Below are 19,835 nucleotides of genomic sequence, written 5' to 3'. Positions count from 1 at the left end.
GCTCCTGCGCTGGACAGCCCGCACGCACCTGCAGCTTCTCAATGATGTTCTTGTAGTCCCACTGGTTGGCAGTGGGGGTGACTCGAGGGAAGGGCCGCGTGGCCACCTTGTAGTTGGAAGCGTTCCGCTGGGCGGCAGCCACAGAGCTGGCACCACTGCTGAGCAGCAAGCTAATGTGGGCGTCCAAGTCCATGGGCAGCGAGATGCCCCGGCCCTTGGCTGGTTGGGGAGAGGGTGGAGAGGCTTAGCCAGCCAGAGGGGCCAGGCCCAGGGCTGCCAGACTGGGGAACAAGGTGAACTACACCAAGGCTCTGGGTGCAGGGACCCCCCCTCCTGGCTCCACTTGGACTGAGGTACCCTCTTCCCCTTTTGGGATAAAAAGAGGGAGTTTCTGCCTTTTCAATTTCATGCTGGATCCACCCAGACCCCTCCGCTTCCCCACTCTCCCTAACAGCCTGCAGTCCTCCCTCCTGCCTGAGACCATGGGCAGGCACAGCACTCCGGGTGAGGAGCGCCACCCAGCGTTCTCCTCTGGGAGCTGCCTCGGGGAGAAAACAGCCTCTCAGTTGCCAAGATGCCAGTTAGACACCAAGAAGGACTTACTGAGAAGCGCCTGGGAGCAGAGGATGGATGGGCTCAGGAATAACTGTTTGCTGTGAGGCAGGGGTCCCTGTGGGGCAGGGGTGGTGGGAGCCAGCCAGCGCCCCGGCACACTCACCCACCATGGCGAGGGTCCGGATGCAGGTCTCCACCGAGCCCTTGTGCTGCTGCTGCAGCCACGGACACTCGAGCAGCCGCGCAGTGGACTGCAGCAGCTGCACCACGATCGTCTGGTGTGTCTGCGAGAAGCGACAGTGGCTGCAGCCTGGCCCGCCCTCCACCCTGGGCAGCCGGCCCAGGGACCAGAGCCCGCTGAGAAGGGCATGGGTGGAGCGGCAGTCTCCAACAGCTACCACGTGCTCTGTGCCAGCTGGAAAAAGGTGCCCCTCTCTGTGCCCAACCCGCCAACTGCCCACGGCAGCCCCGGGAGAGCTCCCAAGATCCAGGTCTGGGGCTTCCAGCTCTACTGCTGACCCTTTCTTCCTTTAAAAGATGTTTAAATAAATTCATGTTGTGAAGAAGTGATATATTTACATGGTTCAAAAACCAAAAGGTAGCCCTGGCTGGTGTGACTCAGTGGATTGAGTACCGGCCTGCAAATCAAAGGGTCACCAGTTCAATTCCCAGTCAGGGCACATGCCTGGGTTGTGGGCTAGGTCCCCAGAAAGAGGCATGCAAAAGGCAACCACACATTGATGTTTCCTTCCTCTCTTTTTTCCCCCCTCCCCCTTCCTAGAAATAAATAAAATATTTTTTTAAAGGTAATAAAAAGGCACACTTTAAGAAGTCTCACCCCTATCTTTGACCCCACCCCCATTCTCCCACATTCTGCCCCTGGGGCAGATGAGAAGTAGGGAATGCTGAAATGACCAGAGTCCCAAAGAGGTCCCAGGGCCCAAACACATGGGTGTCAAAATAAACCCACCCTTGCTGTGAGGGGACCCACGTTTTCCTGCCCACTCTCAGCCACACTGTCCCCTCTGTGCCCCCACCTATAGGCAGCCCCTTCCATTTGTTTCCTGCAGGGCTCCTTGCCCGCGGGCTCCTTGCCCAAGGGAACCTGGCTCTCTCTCATTCTGGGGTTTTGGGGCTGTGAAGTCTGAACATCGGCTGCGAGGCTGTGACCCCTTCAGTGAGTGGAGTCAGAGCCCCGCTCACCGGCCAGCCTTCCTGTGTCGGTCCTAGGGACACGGCGACCGACACTGAGCCTCTCTGTACGTCACTCTCCCCATTTCGGCTTTGGCTCTGCTGTCCACATGGTGAGCTTGCCCACCTTGACTCTGGTGAGTCAGTGTAGCCACATCCCCTCCACCCCGGACCCATCACACCAGGCAAACTTAAGGATTCCTGCTCTACGGTACAGTGTGGCTCCCACCTCCGTCTGATCACAGAAACTGTGCAAAGTTCACTGGTCCTCTCGTACAGCCTTCCCAATGTCTTCATGCACAAGCAGCAAACACGAACATGCATTCTGGTTTTCCCCACTCCCCGTGCAAAGCTGTCAGGGACAGGGAAGCTCACCTGCAGGGAGGTGCTGTTCTCAGAAAACGGGGAACTGAAGAAGGCGTTGACGGTGTCCAGCACGACAGTCAGCACATACTTCTCCAGGGTGGGGTCAGCCAGGCGCTTCTCCCGCTTACTGCAGACCTGGGGCAGGAGAGACAGATTCCTGAGCCCGTCATCCAGCACATGGGCCGCTCCATGGCCACCCCTGGGAGGCTGCGGGCCACCAGCCACCATGGGGACGGACCCGAGCCATGTCCAGGGTGAAGTTCTCAAAGAGCGTCCAGATGTGGTTGCTGGTGTAGATCTCCTTCATCTCCACCTCCGTGTCCACGTAGCAGTGGTTCACGAAGTTCACGTACGCCATCTTCACCTGGGGAGCCGGGCGGGGTGTCAGGGGCATGCACAGGGGCGCCGCCCACCAGGCTGTCTCTGCACTCCACTGCACCTCCAGCCTGCCCTCTGTTTTCCGCCCACAGCCCCACCACCCTCCCAAGTCCCATCCACCACCCTTAACCTCCCAGGGCCGTGGGCCGCTCAGCCTGGGTCAAGCACCCATCCCCCATAGTCTTCCTCCACATGCAGCCACTTCTCCCAGTCCCCACTGTCCCCGCGTGGACACGGCCCACCTCCGTGATGCAGTCCTCATGTGTCACCACGGACACCACGTCCTCCAGGGGCAGCAGGGAGGTACACTTGATCTCGGTGTAGACGTTCTTGCCCTCGGCACAGGCGGCCAGCAGGTCCACCAGGGAGATGTGGTACATGAGGGGGCTGTGGTCCTCCACGCCTTCCCGGGCAGCCTTCATCATGTCCAGCAGGTGGGCCAGCGAGGCCTTGTCATTGTAGAACACGACCACGTCGTCGCCTGCGTTGGTCAGCTGCAGGCAGGAGGGGACACGTGTCTGGCCCCTCGGTCCAGCAGGGCCCCACCCCTATCCTGTGCTTCCCAGGGAGAGATTGGGACTCTGACCCCTGCCCTCCCCTACCTGAGTTTTTGGGGTTTCCTGACCCTTGGGGCCCTCTGCCATCAGAGACACCAAACCCTGGACCCGGAAAGTACCCCCTCTTCCAGTAGGGAAAGAAGTCCCCCTTGGGCTTGTCTCAGAGGCACCTCCTCCAAGGAGCCCTTTCTAATCCCTCCCTCCCGTGCTCCCACAGCGTGTAATCTGAACCATCGGGGGGGCACAGTGCGTCTGCTCCCGTCAGCGACTGTGCCGTCCCTGTAACGTTACAGCAAGGAGCAGCCAACATCGCGCAGCAGTGCCAGCCCACTGTGCGCCGTTTGTGAGTCCCCTCATCCCGCCTCAAGGCTGGCGCCTTCCTCTCCTGCCCACCCCATGCTGGGGGACGCTCAGGCAGAGCCCCCACCCTGCATGCCTTCAGCCGCCAGGTGTTTACTGAGCCCCTACTATGTGCCACGTGCTGGGGCCTTGGCAGTGAGCCCAAAGGACATAGTCCCTATACCCCCATCCCCAAGTTTATACTCGACTGACTTCCCCAGGTACACAAGGTCGTCGGCACCAGGCAGGTACTTTTAAATCAGTGACAATAAATGATAAATGAGGGAATGCATGTTTGAGTTCTTTCAGGCCCTCCTCCGAGTTCTGTTCGGCTGCAGCCCCTCCACAGCCCGGTATTCCTTCTGTGGCCCGCTGACTCTGGGCCTGGCCGCCCAGGTTCTGCGTCCTGCCACCCAAGCCCCTCTCCGCGGCCACCACCCGAGTCCCACGAGGCCCCCGGCCCGCCCTCACCTCGGTCATGATCATGTCCTGGCACTTCTTGACGTACTTGCCCTCGGCCTTGATGACGGTGTGCAGGAAGTCCAGGTACTGCACGTGGCGCCCGTGGGTGGCCAGCAGGTGCACGAAGTGCTGCAGCACGGGCTCGCCGACCTCGGAGCAGAGCTGGTGGTTGTTCAGGAAGATGTGCTGCATGGTCTCTGCCTCCAGCAGCTGCGGAGCAGGCGTGGGTCAGAGAGGAGGTCCGGCAGCCCCGCCCACGCCCCGCCCCGCTCCATGCCCCGCCCCGCCCCGCGCCCCGCCCCTCACCCCTGGCGTGAGGAAGAGGTGCAGGTGCTTGTGCAGCAGGGCCTGGTTGCCCGGGTTCCCCGCACAGAACTTCTGCAGGAACTGGTGTGTGTAGCGTAGGATCTCCATCATCTTGGCATCGCCCTGGGCACAGAGGGGAGAGGGTGCTGGGCCCCCCGCAGGAGGAAGGTGTGGGGGCATATCGGGGCTTGGGTTCAAGGTAAAAGCTGCGCCTCCAGGTCAGGATAGGGAAGTGTGAGGGGCTGAGCATCAGAGGACAGGATGAGGCTGGAGTGGGAGAGCACAGGTAAGGGGTCGGGGTTCTGTGAGCGCTGGGATGATGTCAGGGTCAAGAGTCAGGGTGAAGATTGGGACATTTCAAGACCAAGGTCAGTCAAGGTGAGGGGTGAAAAGGTCAGAGGTTGAGATGGGGCTAAGTTTGGCATGAGAGGCCAGGTAAGGAACTAAAGTCAGGGGTCGGGATGAGGCCAGAGTTGACATCACAGGTCAGGGAGAGGCTGAGGGCCAACAGTCGAGGCAAAGCTGAACCTATCAGGATTAGACCAGAGAAGGCGACAGAAGCTGGGGTCCGGGTCAAGAATCCGAGCGCGGCTAGGGTCAAATCAAGGTCCAAGTGGGTCAGGACGGCGGGCAGAGGACCAAAGGCTGAGATGACATTCAGACTGTATTGAGGGGCCGGGTGCGTCAGGGGACAGGTCAGGGGAAAAGGTCAGGGTGAGCATGGGTTGGGCCGGCACTGGGTACTGGTGGTTTGGGTGGAGTTGCGCTTCAGGGTGAGGCTGCCCTGGGCAGTCAGCGGTCAGCAGTCAGGGTCACCTTGTCGTAGGGGATCTGCAGCAGGTCCAGCATGACCTTGTGGGCGTCCATGTTCTTGAGCAGCCGCTGCTGCTTCTTCCTCATCTGCTCCCCGACGCCACACATCTTGTTCAGGCGCTCCAGGATCTGGGGGCAGAGCGGAGAGCCCAGAGCTCCCTCCCACCTCCTCCGGCTTCCCCTGCCCCCAGCCCCCCACAGCCCGGTCCCAGCCCACACGGTGGGGGGGGGCAGGAAGGGGGAGGAGCCGTGGCCCCCGAGTCAGATCGCCAGAACAAGGCAGGGGAGCACGAAAACCCAATTCCCCCCGTGAAAGCAAGCAGAACAATATGACTGTGAAATGGAATTTCATTAAATTCCTTCAGCTCTAAAATAATTCCATCTGGACCTTGGCAGGGCTGTTTTGCACTTTCAAGGAAAGCTGGAAGATGTCTACTGTTAGGGCCAGTGGCCAGCAGAGCTGGGGGAAGGGAGGAAGAGGCCAGGCCCCCGAAGCCTCCGGGCAGGCAGACCCGACCCCCAGGACCCCCACCACTCACGCCCTTGACGATCTGATAGTTCTCGCTGCTCTTCTCCCCAGGTGGGGGCAGAAAGCTCTCCTCGTCTGTGGGCCGCTGGGGACACAGGGGGTTGGGGTCAGCCAGGCCCAGCCACCCCGCCCCCTGCCCCGGGCCCATCCCACTTCTCCACAGCCCCGCACACCTCCTTCTTGTCTTTGGCACTGCCTGCCTCCACATCCTCGCCCTTGCCGCTGCCCTTCTTGTCCACCCACAGCTCTGACTTCTCCACCATGGTCCGCAGCCGGTCCAACTCCGTCTTGATCACCTTGTAGTTCTCCACGTCCTGGGCCGAGATCAGCAGCTGCACCTGAAGGCAGAGGAGGGGTGTGCCCAGGGAGACAGGCACCTGAGGACCACTGCCTCAGCGTCTGAGAGCCCATTCTGTTCAGGCTCTGCTCCTGGCATCTCCCCTCCACCATTCCTCTGCACCGAGTCAAATCCCGCTCAATGTCTGTAAGTCCACCGCCTCCAGGAAGCCCTCCCTCATGGCTGCAGCCCTCCTTGTACTCCCTGCCATGAGCTGCCTCATCACCCGGCTTCAGTCACTCACTGCCTCATGTCACATGCTGCTGTAGCCTGTCACCTGCTCACTCGGACCCTAACCAGGGTAGAGGGCAGCACTGAGAGGCGGCTGAAAGAGGGGCCTGGAGCCTGACCCCCTCGACCTGCCCCTCTCTAAGACAGCAGTGAGCGGTAACCACGTTGTCAGGGCTGCTGCAGGGACTCTGCAATGCAAGTCCAATGCCCAGTGCCTGGTACACACAGCAAGCACTTGTTCAGTGCCAGTCCGATTTCACAGGGAGCCGCCGAGACCACAGGACATCACCACAACAGAGCCCTAGCGGGGACTGACCGCATGCCAGGCGTGATTTGAAGCACTTAGCAGAGGTGTGCGTGATAGAGCTTGCAAACTGTCAAGGGCTGTCCACATCGTAAGTAATGAGGAGTCTTGAGCCAGAATGAGAAGAGATAAAAGTACCCAAGACTTGGCCCTCGCCTCTAAAGAGCTCAGCAAGGCCAAGACCCCCAAATGTGCTGTAAGCGTGAGCTCCCCCTCCATCACTGCTAACCCCCAGCGCCCAGCGCAGGCCAGTGCGTGGCCAGGGAAGCTGCCTGCTCGCTGCATGGGCCAGGCGGTCCTTGGGCCTCCCTCCCCACTCCTTCAGGGCCAGGGTGCTGAGGCGGGGGCAGCACCTGCTTGAAGGTGTGCATGGCCTCCTGGCGCTGGCTGAAGTGCTTGAAGAGCAGCTGCAGGGCCCCCGAGACCAGCGGTGCGTAGTCGTGCATGGTGAGGTGGATGAGCACACGCAGGAACATGCGGCCGCCCTCGTCGTCCACCTCCAGCATGCTGCTCGTCTTCCTGCGGCACCGGGCGGGCGAGGACGCTGCACTCCCTGGCACCCATTCAGCAGCCCCGGCGCCCAACGCGATATTTACTGAAACTACTGGCGTTTTCTCACCAGTTGATAAATAGCCACGGCCCTGAGCTCCCCAAGTGGCCCCCACGCCCCCTCGGGTCCCACAGGACTCCCCTTGATTAAGCAGCTGAAGCAGAGATTCAAGAGGACTCATGGACAGAGCTGGGGCCATGAACAGGTACGAGAAAAAGCTACATCTTTATTTTTATCAACCTCCCACCAAAATGTAGCACTTTCTTCAATGAGAAAAAATTAGCAGTACCTGTGACATTGAAACATCGCGGATGTTTTCACATCACTTCAGAGTTGTTACAGAAATTGTGAAATACTGTTTACATCCATCGCTGCTTCAAAGTAATGGTACTAATTACACCCGGGCACAACTTGTTATTTAATGTGTTAATAAACACGCACGCAAAAAAACTGTCACTTCAAGTTTGTTTCCTTCAGTATTTTGATAACTGTATCTTCGTACCACAGGTTTCCTTTGTAACTTTATGTGATTAAAATGCCATCTCAGAAGGGGTCCAAAGCCCCCACGTGACACAAGGGCGTGCCACAGAAGTGGTGAGCCCCCAGCTCCCAGCCCTCTCCCCACTCCAGCCCTCTAAAGAGTAGGCCGCATGTCCCCAAGGCGGGGGTGGGGGACATCCTTCCAGCTACCTGGCCAAGTCCTGACGCACAGAGGCACACACGCCCTGCATGGAAGCTGGGGAATGACAGAGGAGGCAGAGGCCAGCCAGCCTTGGGAAATGCAGGCCATCCCGTGGGGGTCTCAAGCCTGTGTCAGTACCAGCTACCCAACCCCATACACAGCCCCCACCTCAACCCTTACCCCACTCCAAACATGGCCTCCGCCTGCTCCCCGATGCGATCCAGGTTCATGTTGGCAGCTGTGGGGAGCAAGAGGGGCAGATGGGCACAGGTGGGGGCCATGTGCAGGAAAGATGGGGAGCACAGGGGTGAGGGAGCAGAGAGACACCCAAACCACCCCCTTCTACACCTGGCTGGGTGGCAGCCGTCTGCCTGCCCCTTCCTGGGGTGGAGACGGAACCAACCAGGGCAGGGGCCGGGGCAGCCCCACTGCCCTGCAGGGGCGAGCAGAGGTCTGGGCTGGGGGTCCTGGTCTGGCTCAGCTCCTGACCGGCTAGGACCTTGGGCCAATCCCTGCCCCTCCATGGGCCTCAGTTTCCCCATTCAGAAAATGAAGGAGACGATTCCTGCCCTCCCCCCTCACTATGGCCGTTATGTGAGACGATGGAGAGGAAAGGCTTTTGCCGGCTGGGAAACGGGGCAAGGCTGGGGAGCCCGAGTGTCCCCCAGCCTCCTCCGGTGGCTGCTGTGCCCCCCCCAGGAGGGTCAGCCTCTGCCTCAGGCAAGGCGAAGGCAGGGGTGGGGCTCACTGGTGGAGTCGAAGGCAGGGGCTGTGCCATCAGCCCCACTGTCCTGCATGGGAAACACCTCCACAAACTCCTTCTTGAAGACGGACAGCAGGTAGGAGATGCGGTAATCCAGGCGGACGTTGAGGATGAACTGGAGAAGGAGGGAGGGTGGGGTGAGGACTGGTCCGAAGACAGGAAACCAATCCTGCTCCTGCGGCGGTGGGAGTGGTGACAGGTACCCCAGAGGAGCTCCAGCACTCAGCACAGCTCTTTGGGGGTACTCCAGGACACTACAACCAACACAGCCAAGACCCTTCTCCCCAGGGATGTCCAGGGTGCCCTCCCCCCAGCTCCTGTACCTCCTCTCAGAGTGAGGAGAGACCACTCCCCACAAAGACCGCTTAGCCTCCTTCCCAGGCTGGCCGCTGGCAGGAAAGGGAAGCAGCTCCCCAGATCCAAAGGCCCACACTCACCCTCCCATCCTGCCCTTCCAAATGGACCCTAAGGCTCCCAGGGGCGGGAGGGAGGAAACCGAGGGCTGTGCAGACCGCGAGGCCATTGTGCATAGGGAGGACACGCCCTCGACCGGCCTGCATCCTCATGGGGCACAGAGCCTCTGACCACAGCCCAGGACTCAGACCTGGAAGCCCCAGGCCTGGGAATGAGCCAGAAGCCCCTCCTCTGACAGAAGTCACCGCAGCAAGGCAAAAGTGAGGGTCCTCAGCCCTCCTCAAGTCCCTACTGGCCCCTTCCCCAAGAGTTGCGGGCGGCAGGGAGGACAGGGTTGCCCAGAAGAGGAAAGACTGCATCTTCCCTGCCAGAAAAACAGCTCTCGAATCCCTAGCTCTGCTTCAAAATCTGTGCGTCCATGAAAAGCCCCCTCCCCTGTCCTTTCCTCACCTGGACAGAGGGGGGAATGGAGCCGGATCACCGGCAGGGCTTGTCCTGTCGTGGCAGACTGGGCCCCGCCTCCAGTGTCTGCAGTCGGTAAGTGTGGGGCGGGGCCCACGAACATGAGTTTCTAAGCCCCAGGAGAGGCTGATGCTGCTGGTCGGAGGGCCGCACACTGAGAACCACTGTACTGAACTGCCAACCACCGTGGAGCCTCCCCCAGTACCAGCCACTGCAACCTGAGAAGAACCACCCCACCCAAGCTCTCCTGGCCTGTCCCCAGCACCCCCCACACGCTCCTGGCCCGGCCACCTGCAGGATTTCCAGGATCTTCAGCTTGGTCTCCATCACCACAACGTCTTCATTCTCCTCAAACTTGTTTCTGTCCAGCGGCTCGGCGGCCCCGGCATCGGCAGGCAGGCTGGGGCCACCAAAGACAGACTGCTTGCGGTTCAGCACCATGGTGGACATCATGTGGCCCACGCCCTGGATGGACCGCCGCACGTTCTTGCCTGAGGAGCAGAGAGCAGGGGTGGGGGGGTCACAGAAGGTGCACAGCGGGGGCCCCCAGTCTGACTCTGTCTTCCTCGGCTGCAGGGCAAAGCCGCGCTCAGGGGCGAGGGCCAGGGCAAAGGTGAAGCATGTGGGAAACTGGTGAGATCTCTCACGTGGGACGTCACGGCAGCCGCTGCAGAGCATGCGGAACCGAGGGGCCACTGTGTGGAGAGCACTAAAAGCCAGGCGTCCGTCTCTACGCACTTTGTTTAGACAAGCTGATGCCGCCTGCAGGTGTCCCGAAGGGCAGGGCTGTGGCCGCACCCCTCGGGCTGTCCCCTCTTCCTCCTCGCACTCCCCAGTGGGAGGACTATGTCCCCCCACCAAACCAGGAGCCTCCCAGGCAGGGGCTGTGTCTCCCCTCCCCCCTCCCCACTCCCTCAAGACAAAGCCGCATTGCAAGACATCTCTCCCAGCGCCTGGGGTCTCCCAGCGCCTGGGCAGGGGCCCCCGCAGGCCCAGCCTAGGCTGCAGGGGATCGGGGGAAGGACACCCTTTCACGGCAGAGCCAGGAGGCAGGCCGCACAGGGCAGGAAGAGGTGAGGGAGAAACTGAGGGGGCGGAGGATGGCCAGGCGGCAGAGCCTCACCGCTGGAGTCCTCGTAGGCCTGCAGCACGGCGGGGGGCCCCTGCACACAGTCGATGATGCTGAGCAGCGTGCGTGTGAGCCGCAGCAGCTCGCTGAAGCTGTAGAAGCCGAAGTAGATGAGATTGTGTGCCAGGCTGACCACCTGCGGAGAAGGGGCGGGGCTGGGTGAGAGTGGGCGTGGCAAAAGCGTGACAGGCGGGGCCAGCTCTGGAAACCGGAGCTAAGAAGGTGTAATGAGGATGCGGTTCCTCTAAGATAGTGGGGCTGCCTGGACATGGAACCAGGGGTCCCAGACAAGGGCCGCCTGGCCCTAGTGGGCTACTGAGGAGGAGAGGCCTGCAAAGGAGGCTACTATGGAGGACACAGAACAGAAACTTGAAGAAGGGGGGTGGCTCCCGGCAGTGGCCTGTGCCCTGTAGGAGAGAGGGGGTCCAGATACCTACGGTGAGAGGACAAGGGGGAGACAGAGCTCTCCGGGGTCGGGAGAGAAGCCTCAGCAGTCTATGCCCCTGCACTGGCTGGGGCTACTGAGGCAAGTGAGGTCCTGGATCCCACACCCCACCCCAGGGAGCATCTGAAGCCCAGTGAGGGGGCACGCCGGAGCCCCACGGAGTCCCACGCACCTCAAAGGTGAGCTTGTTCTTGTCCTCGTTGGCAAAAGGCACGGCCTCGCTGACCACGTTGTTGAGGTAGTCCTCCACGAACTCCATGGTGCTGGCAAACTTGTTCTTCTTGTCGTCTCGGGCGGCATTCAGGTTGGAATCGTAGCTGGGGGTGGGGGCAGTGCGTCTGAGAATCCCTGGGACCCCCCCCTTCCGCCTCGCCCGACCCTGCCTCCCTCACCCCTCTCACTCCTTGATGGTGATGGCTGTGGGGATCTCGGTCCAGAGGCGGGCAAACTTGACGGGCGTGACCAGCTCCTGGGGGTCGCGGTCCACGTGCACATGCAGCATCAGGTGGCAGAAGGAGGCGCGCAGGTCGAAGGGCAGCATCTCGTCTGCCATGCACAGGAAGATCAGGTCAACACCCAGCTGCTGGGAGATCTCATGGATGGCCAGGTACTGCCGGTCCAGGCACATGCGGGCGAAGAGCTTCAGCTGGTACCTTCGGGGCAGGGAGGACGGTGAGGACCGGGCAGCTACCGAGGGCCATTAGCACAGCCCAGGCTTGTTGAGCAGTCAAAAGAGTGGCAAAGGGACTTAGGCTGGACTGCACGGGCCACTGTCATGGAAAGGACACAATTCTGAGTAAGGCGACAGGGAAAACAGTCTAGGTTTATGAGTACTTGCGAATTTCTCCCAGCTTGCTAAGGATAAAAGTGCTCTCTGGCCTGGCTGGGGCAGGAGTGAGGGCGGAACTGGAAGAGTAGGGGCGGGGCGTGGAGGGGCTGCAGAGATGCGGGCTCTGAGCAGCTCTGTTCCGCACCGGGCGACGTCATGCCCTCTGCTTCCAGCGCAGCCCTGCATTACCTGCCAGGGGCTCCGGAGCCAGAACCACAGCTCACCCCTCGCAGCTCTGTAACCTCGGGCAAGTTCCTTTACCTGTCTGCACCTGTCTCCTCAACTTCACACAGGACGATGACAGTCCCTACCTCTCAGGGTTGTCGAGGCTTAGGTACGTGATGGGGTGAAAGAAGGGCTTGGAACGGTGCCGGGTATAGAGTGAACATTTGGTAAGTGTGATGCAGTATTCTTGTTTGTGAGATGCGTGTGTGGGGACAGGTTTGGGTTCCCTTCAGGCCTGTCCCTGAGCCAAGCCTGGCCTCGAGGCCACCCAGTGCTCCTCCGGCCCCAAGGTCATCCTTCAGGTAGCCTCTCTGGTGAAGGCTGTGCGGCGGAGGCCGGAGCCCCACTGAGGCTGCGGAAGCTCATAGCTCAGGGGGGACTGAGGCCTCCTGAGAAGGCCACAGGGCACAGAAGCACTGGGGGGCGGAGGGGGGGGTGCGCAGGTGGGCACCTGTAGTAGCTGAGCACGTTCTCGTCGTGGGCGTTGCCAGCCCGCGCCTCCTGGGCCAGCTGCCTCACACTCTTCTCGTGGTGCTCATTGTTCTTGTCGGTCCAAGTGAGCCACACTTCCTCCTCTGAGTACTCGATGGTCAGGTACTCGTGGGCCTGGGCCATCTCCTTCACCGGCCGAAGCCTGCAGACCAAGGCCACCCATCACAGGTAGCGGGGCCAGGGCAGGACTCCAGGCCCGGAGTCCTCCCAAGCAGGCCCGGCCACATCATCCTAGCCTCCCGGAGCTTGACTGCGAGCCAGTCAGACTCCTACGGGGCCTCCCATGGGGACCCCCTACAGCTCGGGACCCCAAAGAAACCATGAGCTTCTCGAGGGCAGGGGGCCTTGGCTCCTTCTCCTGTGCCCCCTCCCCCCCGACCCCTCGCCAGCACGGAGCTAGGCACACAGCAAGTACTGGGTCCATTATCTGAGGAGAGCGCGGGTGCCAGTTCTAGCCTGAACCCAGCTGGGGCCCAAGCTCTGAGGCAGCTGGGGAGCCAGGCAGGGCACAAGCCCGGCTGTGGGCAGGACACCGGGCGTGGGCAGAGACATCAGGCCTGCTCACTCGGTCTGGATGAGAATGTCGCTGTTCTTGGGGTCCAGCACACACTTGCAGATGAGCTCCTGGGTGACGGGGATGGCAATGTGGTTGGACACACACAGGTCGGACAGGTAGTCCAGGAACCTGGGGTGGTGACAGCAGGGGTAGGGGAGGGACCTCAGAGGCTGGCCCGGAGGACAGAGCCCACCCTCCCCTTCCCCAGCTGGCTGCTACAGGCTCTGTCCCCAAAGCTTGGAGATGGGCTGTCAGGGACAGGGGCACCACCCTGGGGAGGGGGGAGGCTAGGCAGGGTTCAGGGGACCAGGATAAAGGAGGCACAAGGACAGGAGTGATATTCAAAATATTTAACAATGGATTCAATACAGGCACTGACTTTGCAACCAGAGGAGGGTCTGAGGGCCTTGGGCCGCCCCAGGCAGCAAGCCTCTTGCAGCCAGATTAGGCCCAATTTGGGAGGGGCTCTGGGACAGGCTGGCAAGGCCAGGGCCTCTCAGAAAGGAGGCAATTTACCAACAGAGGCAGATGTCAGTGTTTTAACAGCCAGCAGAGGCTGACTTTCTGCCCTGGGCAGGGCGGAGGCAGCGGGCACAGCAGGGAAGGGCGGCGGGCCCACCTGGGCTCCCGGTTCTTGCGCACCAGGCTGACAAAGGTCTCCACCTCGGTCTTAGTGATGTGCTTCTCTAGGAGCTTCCGGTTGTTGTGCAGCAGGGCGGTGATGGTGTCCTCGGCCAGGATGTCATAGCCGATCTGGGACTGCATCATCCCGAACTGCTTGGCGATGTGCTCCTGCGGGGCGGACAAGCGGGCATCAGGGGGTGCAGCTCTCCTCCAGACCCCCTGGCACGGGCGGGGGACCCCGACCCTAGAAAGGTGGGGGTCCAGGAGAGGAAGCCCACCCTGGGCACAAGAGGGTTAATACAATATAGCTACTCAGTGCACGTTCTGTCTCCCCGCCAGAGTGAACCTCCAGGAGGGAGGGACCCCGCCTGTCTGGCAGGCCCAGCTACATAATTTGTGGGGCCCAGTGCAAAACTAAACAGCAGGACCCCTGTTCAAAAATTAAGACTTTCAAGACAGCGCCCTGGCTGGTGTGGCTCAGGGGACTGAGCTCTGGCCTGCGAACTGAAAGGTCGCTGGTTCGATTCCCAGTCAGGGCACATGCCTGGGTTGCGGGCCAGGTCCCCACTTGGGAGCGTGCAAGAGGCAATCAATGGACCTTTCTCTCCCTCTCTTCCTCCCTTCTCTCTCTAAAAAATAAAATCTTTTTTCTTTTTTAAAAAGGAGGGGGTTGATTTCAACTGTTAAAAAATAAGAATTTCGGGCAGCAAAAGAGCACTAAAGCCAGCACAAAGCGCTCCGAGCAGAACCAGGTTACGTGCCAGCCCCGTCCCACCCCGGGGCCTGAAACAGTGCCCGGCACACAGTGTGCGCCTCGCCAAGTATTTGCTGAATGGAGGAAAGGGCCAGTGAGGGAGTGAGCAAGCCAGCGAGCAGGGTAGGGACACTGGAGGGCTCGAGCCATCGCAGAGGGCGGGCGGGCAGGCGGGCACCTGGTTTTTGCGGTAGTCCTCCTGGGAATGTCGCAGCACCCGGTAGCACAGGCGGAACATGTGCTGGTAGGGGGCGTTCTTCTGGTCCGACAGCTCCTCCAGCCGCACCAGGGGGCCCTCGCCCCCCTTGTCGCAGAAGGGAGCCTTCAGGATGCCAAAGATCTGGGGGAGCAGGGCGAGTGAGGAGGAACACCTCACACCTGCCGCACCCCTAAGAGTCCCAGGAACCCTAACCCCCAAATGGACCCTGCCCCAAAGCCACTCCACATGTACCCGAAGCTGATTCTGAGATGGACTACAACCTCAGCCCACCCACCATCAGCCCCAGTCCCAGCCCTCTCTCTCTCCTCCTGGCCTCGGCCCGCCCCTCGCCGATGGGCATTCTGATCCCAGTTCGGACCCCGGGCCTGGCTCGATGCCTGCAAAGGGGTCTGAGGCGAAGGGAGAAGGCAGGCCAGGCCAGAGCCTGAAAGATGAGACACAGGCTTATCTCATTTTTTTAAAAAATGTAATTATAAACATTTTAACAGGTCGGAGTGAAAAACTATTCTTAGCATAGAGACCAAAGAGACAGAACTGAATGGAGTGAGGAAATCTTAGTTGGGTACCCTGGTTAAAAAAATAAAAAAAAAAAACACCAAAAACCAAAAAAAAAACCAAAAACAAAAAACCTCACAAGCTTTAAAAAGACATTTTGAGAAATATGATACGGATTTGGTATTACTGCTAATTTTCTTAGGTGTTATGACTACCGCGTCCTTATTCTCAGCAGGTGCACGCTGAAAACCTTAGGGGCGAGGCACGCTGATTTCGAAATTCGTGCATGGAGGATGGGGGTTGGGAGGATGGGGGTTGGGAGGAGGGACCTTGGGAGGACGGGGGTTGGGAGGACAGGGGTTGGGAGGAGGGACGTTGGGAGGACGGACAGACGTTGGGAGGACGGAGGTTGGGGGGACGGACGGACGTTGGGAGGAGGGACGCTGAGGCACAGAGCTACACGCAGCCTGACTGGCCGATGGTAACGGCGCCTTCAGGCAGTGGACGTACGTACAGTGCTCGCTTTACTATTCTCTCAGTACTGTCTCGATATTTGACAGCTTTCATAATAAAAGTTTAGAAAAACAATTTTAAAGCACAAGCTCTGGACCAACATCCTGAGTTCAAATGCTGGCCCTGCTGCCTCCTAGCTGTGTGTTCCAACCTGTGTGCCCCAGTTTCTTCATGGGTGAAACGGGGTGGTAACAGGCCTCCCCCAGGTTGGTAAGACCCCATGAGCCAATGCATGTCGTGCCCTTCGGGAAGCGCACGGCACATGGTGAGTGCTCGATAAATACTCTTTTCATTAAAAGGCGGTGATGACTAGCCCCGGCAGGGTAACTCCCTTGGTGAAAGCGTCACCTGGATGCGCCAAGGTTACAGGTTGGACCTCCAGTCAGCGCACATACAAGAAACCACCAATGAGCGCATCAGTAAGTGGGACAACAAATTGATGTCTCGCTCTCTCTCTCAAATAAATAAAATGAAAAAATAAAAGGGGGTGATGAGAAACTGCAGGGAGACTGCAGCTCAACTGGAGATGGGAAGTGGCAGATTCTCGGCAAAAGGCGCCGTTCCCTGTCGCCTGCCCCGCCCCCAAGGCCTGCGGCTGCAGGTCCCACTCGTGGTCACAGCCACCTGCTTAAGAATATTCTGCTCCCTCATCAGCTTCTGCCTTTCCCGGTTGGGTTTGGTGACCGTGATGTCCAGGACATTCTGCCCGTTGTTGGGGACGTCGCTGACAAAGAACACCAGGTCCTCCAGCAGCTGGATGACAAACCTTCACAGAAGGACAGGAGAGGTGACAAGCGTGAGGTGCCGACCCTGTGAGAGCTCCCTGGGCCCAGCCGCCTCGTGCTCTCTGCCTACCTCCATGGGCAACCAGCCCTTCCCCAAACACGGCTCTCCAGAGCCCACCGTTGGCCTTCAACTTCCCTCCCCAGCTTCACCCCGACCTGCTCTCAAACACACCCCACCCCACCCACCCAGGAGTCCAAGGCGCCCCATAAGACTAAGCTCTCCACACACCCCAACCTGAGAGGAAACAACAGGGCACGAGGCGGGGTGTTCAGTGCGAGGGGCTCTGCATCTCTCTTCTGCCCCTTCCTAGCTGTGTGACCCTGGACAAGTCTCTTAACTTCTCTGAACCTCAGTCCGTAAAACAGAGGCAACGATAGCTGTATTATAGGGTTAGTTTGGGGAGCACATGGACAGTAAGGCAGGGGCACAGCACCACTCAGGACACCACAAGGACGAGTCCCCACCTCTGTCTGCCCCGTCCCATCCCAGCCCAGCCCGCCCAGCTTCTCTGCTTCGTGACTCCTCTGTTCACGAAATGCAGACCCTGTCCCGAACAAAGACTTTCTGTCCTCTCAGAACCTCTCAGGAACCCTGCCCTGCGGCCCACCTGCGGTCATTCTGGCTGATGAAGCCCTCGTTCATCTTCTCCACAGCACTGGCCAGCATGGAGCTGGCATCGTTGGCAAAGTCCAGGTCTCGGATCTCAGACACAGGCACTGACACGATGGCGAAGGCCTCCTTGTCCTCCTTGGTGGGGCAGGTGCCCAGCTGCCGGGACAGAGGTCAGCGAGGGCACGCAGGGACAGGCTGGGGACCCAGCCCCGGCCCCCCAGCCCCAGGCGGCCCTCACCATGAGCCGAATGGGCCGCTCCTCCTCCACGTCGATGGGCACGCTGGTGCTCTGGATCCACGTGTTGGTGCAGAGGTGTCGCAGCCGGACGTAGGAGTTCCTGCAGGCAGGGCGCCAAGTGCACCACAGAGCGCGTCCTGGCCACCACCCTCCAGCCCCAGCGGCCTCACGTCTCCCCACCGAGCACACCCCGCAACCACAGGGCAGGGGTGCGCCCCCCCCAGGACAGGAGCCAGAGGACAGACCAGCCGACACCCCAGGCCCTGTGCTAACCGCTCCGTTTCCCACCCGCACTCCCCAAGCCCAAAGCCAAGGCTTGTTTGTGAACTTGGGACCAAAATTCTTTCGGACAAACGAGGCTGTCCAGACCTCCCACTCAGTGTTAACGTGCATGCGTTGCTCACGACTCTGACTGTAAAATACAACTACCTTCTGAAATGAAAAGCAATCTGAATCTCCAAACACACCTGGCCCCAAGAGTTTCAGGTAAGGGATTATGGGCCTATAGTGACTCAGTTTGTTCTCCGATCAGCCAGGGGATGGGTGGACTTGATACTCCCTCTTGACAGGGCATAATAACGGACCAAGGTCAATTCAGCTGCCTGAGGTCGTGGGCTGATGCCTGATTGACACCTGGGGAGTTTCCTCGTGTTACTTGCCTCCTAGCATCTCAGGGTCGGGGGCCTTACAGGTCAGGGACCCCAGCCCTCCACCCAGTGTACCCTGGACAAACTCGTGTGGCCTGTGCCCGAGCACCCAGACCCGCTGCGGCAAGCAGCTGATGAAGAACCCTGGAGAGGAGGTGGCACCCAGGGCTGGCACACGGCGCAGGTTCAGTGGTGGTTAGCTGCCTGCACGTCTCACAGCTCCATCCCCAGAGGGACAGGCCACACAGGCCCCAGGCCAAAGGCACACAGCGCCTACCCACCGGGGCACGAAGGAGTCAGTCTTCTGCAGCGTGGTGGGGTCCAGCTCAAAGAGCGAGGCGATGTCGTTGCCGTGGGGCACGGCCACAAGGCGGTACTTGATCTTCTCCCCAGCATTGCGGCGACCCGCGCGGCCCTGCGCACCCTGGGGTGAAGACCCCGACTCAGGCAGGAGCCCCTCCCTCCTCTGAGGCCCCCTGAAGCCACCAGCATCCCATTTGAGCGGCCTTCTCCCTCCAGCCCACCTCCCAGGGTTCCATAGCCCCCACCCCCCCCCGCTGCCCCCACCCCCAAGGCAGAGCACGCTCACTCCTCCCCTGGCCCCGGAGCCCTGCTTTGGTTCTCACCACCCCAGCTGCCTTGGGGTCAGAGGCATCACCCTTGTAGCTGGGGTTCTCCTAGGGAGAGAAACAAAATGGGGGAACTGTCAGACACCAGGCTGTACCGCATGACCTCCACCCAAGACGGAGTCTGGGTATGGAGCTGGGCCAGGGCAGGCAGCGCCACCCGGCCCTCCATGGCCCCTCTCCATACACCCGCAGATGATCACACACACGCTCACACATACGAGTGCCTCAACACACACACGCCTGGGCACTGCAGACGGACACGGCGTCGAAGTTCTGCAGGGCCTGGGAACTGTGCTCATCGCTGTGTCCCAGTGCCTGGAACAGCCCCTGGCGCCCGGGAGGGGTGGTGCCATTTATTAGGCTCATTTACAGCCGTGCCCTTATGTGACAATACGTGTTAAGCAGAGGCATGACTGCAGGTAAGCCCGGGTCCACAGACACGTACCAGCACACACAGCCTGAGCTCCCAGGGTGCCACCTGCCTCCCTGCTCACCTCAGCAGCCAGGTAGTTGCCCGTGGCCAGGTGCTTGAAGCGGTACAGGCCATTCCAGTGGCCAGCTCCTCCGCGGCAAGGGTCATGGTGGACCACCTGAGGGGGTACAGGGGTGAGGCTATCCAGGAAGGGGGTGCTCAAAGGGGGAAGCATGGACGGGGGGCCTGGAGAGCTCCTGGACCTTTCCTGGCCCCTCGGCTCCAGAGGGGCTCAGAGCATAGATGGGGGCAACCGCCCACCACACGCCCCCAGGGATGGAGTAAGAGGGCGGGGTGCAGCCCAGAGCTGGAGAGGAGGACCGGGGCGGGCACCAGAAGCAGGCTCTGACCTCCACCTCCCAGAGGGCGTTGGAGCTGGTGGCCGAGGTGGCAGACTGGCGCAGCGTGGTGCGCAGGAACACCTGCAGCTTGCCCTTGTACTCGTCACAGGTGAGGAACTTCTCCTGCTCCGCGTGGAACAACCGCACCACGTCTCCCTGCAGGCAGCAGACTTCAGGCTCAGGAGGGGCAAGGACCCTCCCAGGGCCAGCGGCACCTTGCCCCAGGAGCAGCACAGCTGGCTGAGCCCCACTTGTTCCTTGCAGACCCACCAAGGAGAAGGCAGCCGGGATCCTCAGCCAGACCCCAAATTCAGAACCCCAGACAGCTGGGGTGGACACGCTCTCCCCCAGAGCCCTCCCAGCCTTCCACATTCAAACCTGCCCTCCCCAGTCAGCACCTTTACAAACCCCACCTGCCCTCTGAAGGCCAGTCTCCAGTCTCCCCTCCATGAAGGCAGGAGGGATCTCCCAGGGCTGGAGGCACCTCTCCTGAGCCCTTTCTGCCCGGCTGTCGGTACATCGTGCCCATTTCTTTTGCTCCCCGCTGGACTGAAGCAGCCGGGGTGCAGGGACCGTGGCCTGTTTGTTC

The 19,835-nt window shown here is 60.5% G+C and overlaps 1 protein-coding gene across 2 annotated transcripts in view; it reads right to left on the bottom strand.

The window, feature by feature from the left end:
- ITPR3 (inositol 1,4,5-trisphosphate receptor type 3) overlaps positions 1-19,835 on the bottom strand; it is a 62,180-nt gene that overhangs the window by 13,007 nt on the left and 29,338 nt on the right. For both annotated transcript variants that reach the window (XM_053913717.2, XM_053913718.1), the window contains 28 exons: positions 19,256-19,402; positions 18,928-19,023; positions 18,431-18,481; positions 18,086-18,228; positions 17,158-17,257; positions 16,915-17,075; positions 16,146-16,287; positions 14,472-14,633; positions 13,535-13,707; positions 12,925-13,044; positions 12,319-12,501; positions 11,215-11,466; positions 10,986-11,130; positions 10,363-10,504; positions 9,531-9,730; positions 8,349-8,478; positions 7,781-7,838; positions 6,722-6,887; positions 5,670-5,834; positions 5,507-5,581; positions 4,971-5,096; positions 4,155-4,277; positions 3,858-4,058; positions 2,733-2,984; positions 2,351-2,476; positions 2,122-2,247; positions 719-839; positions 29-219 (listed from right to left, as the gene is read on the bottom strand). In XM_053913717.2, the coding sequence (XP_053769692.1) occupies positions 29-219; positions 719-839; positions 2,122-2,247; positions 2,351-2,476; positions 2,733-2,984; positions 3,858-4,058; positions 4,155-4,277; positions 4,971-5,096; positions 5,507-5,581; positions 5,670-5,834; positions 6,722-6,887; positions 7,781-7,838; positions 8,349-8,478; positions 9,531-9,730; positions 10,363-10,504; positions 10,986-11,130; positions 11,215-11,466; positions 12,319-12,501; positions 12,925-13,044; positions 13,535-13,707; positions 14,472-14,633; positions 16,146-16,287; positions 16,915-17,075; positions 17,158-17,257; positions 18,086-18,228; positions 18,431-18,481; positions 18,928-19,023; positions 19,256-19,402 (4,077 nt within the window). The remainder of the gene's footprint in view (positions 1-28; positions 220-718; positions 840-2,121; positions 2,248-2,350; positions 2,477-2,732; positions 2,985-3,857; positions 4,059-4,154; positions 4,278-4,970; positions 5,097-5,506; positions 5,582-5,669; positions 5,835-6,721; positions 6,888-7,780; positions 7,839-8,348; positions 8,479-9,530; positions 9,731-10,362; positions 10,505-10,985; positions 11,131-11,214; positions 11,467-12,318; positions 12,502-12,924; positions 13,045-13,534; positions 13,708-14,471; positions 14,634-16,145; positions 16,288-16,914; positions 17,076-17,157; positions 17,258-18,085; positions 18,229-18,430; positions 18,482-18,927; positions 19,024-19,255; positions 19,403-19,835) is intronic.

This window comes from Desmodus rotundus, chromosome 11, assembly GCF_022682495.2.
Source record: "Desmodus rotundus isolate HL8 chromosome 11, HLdesRot8A.1, whole genome shotgun sequence".
NCBI lineage: Eukaryota > Metazoa > Chordata > Mammalia > Chiroptera > Phyllostomidae > Desmodus > Desmodus rotundus.
This window is presented reverse-complemented; position numbering and strand designations above follow the sequence as displayed.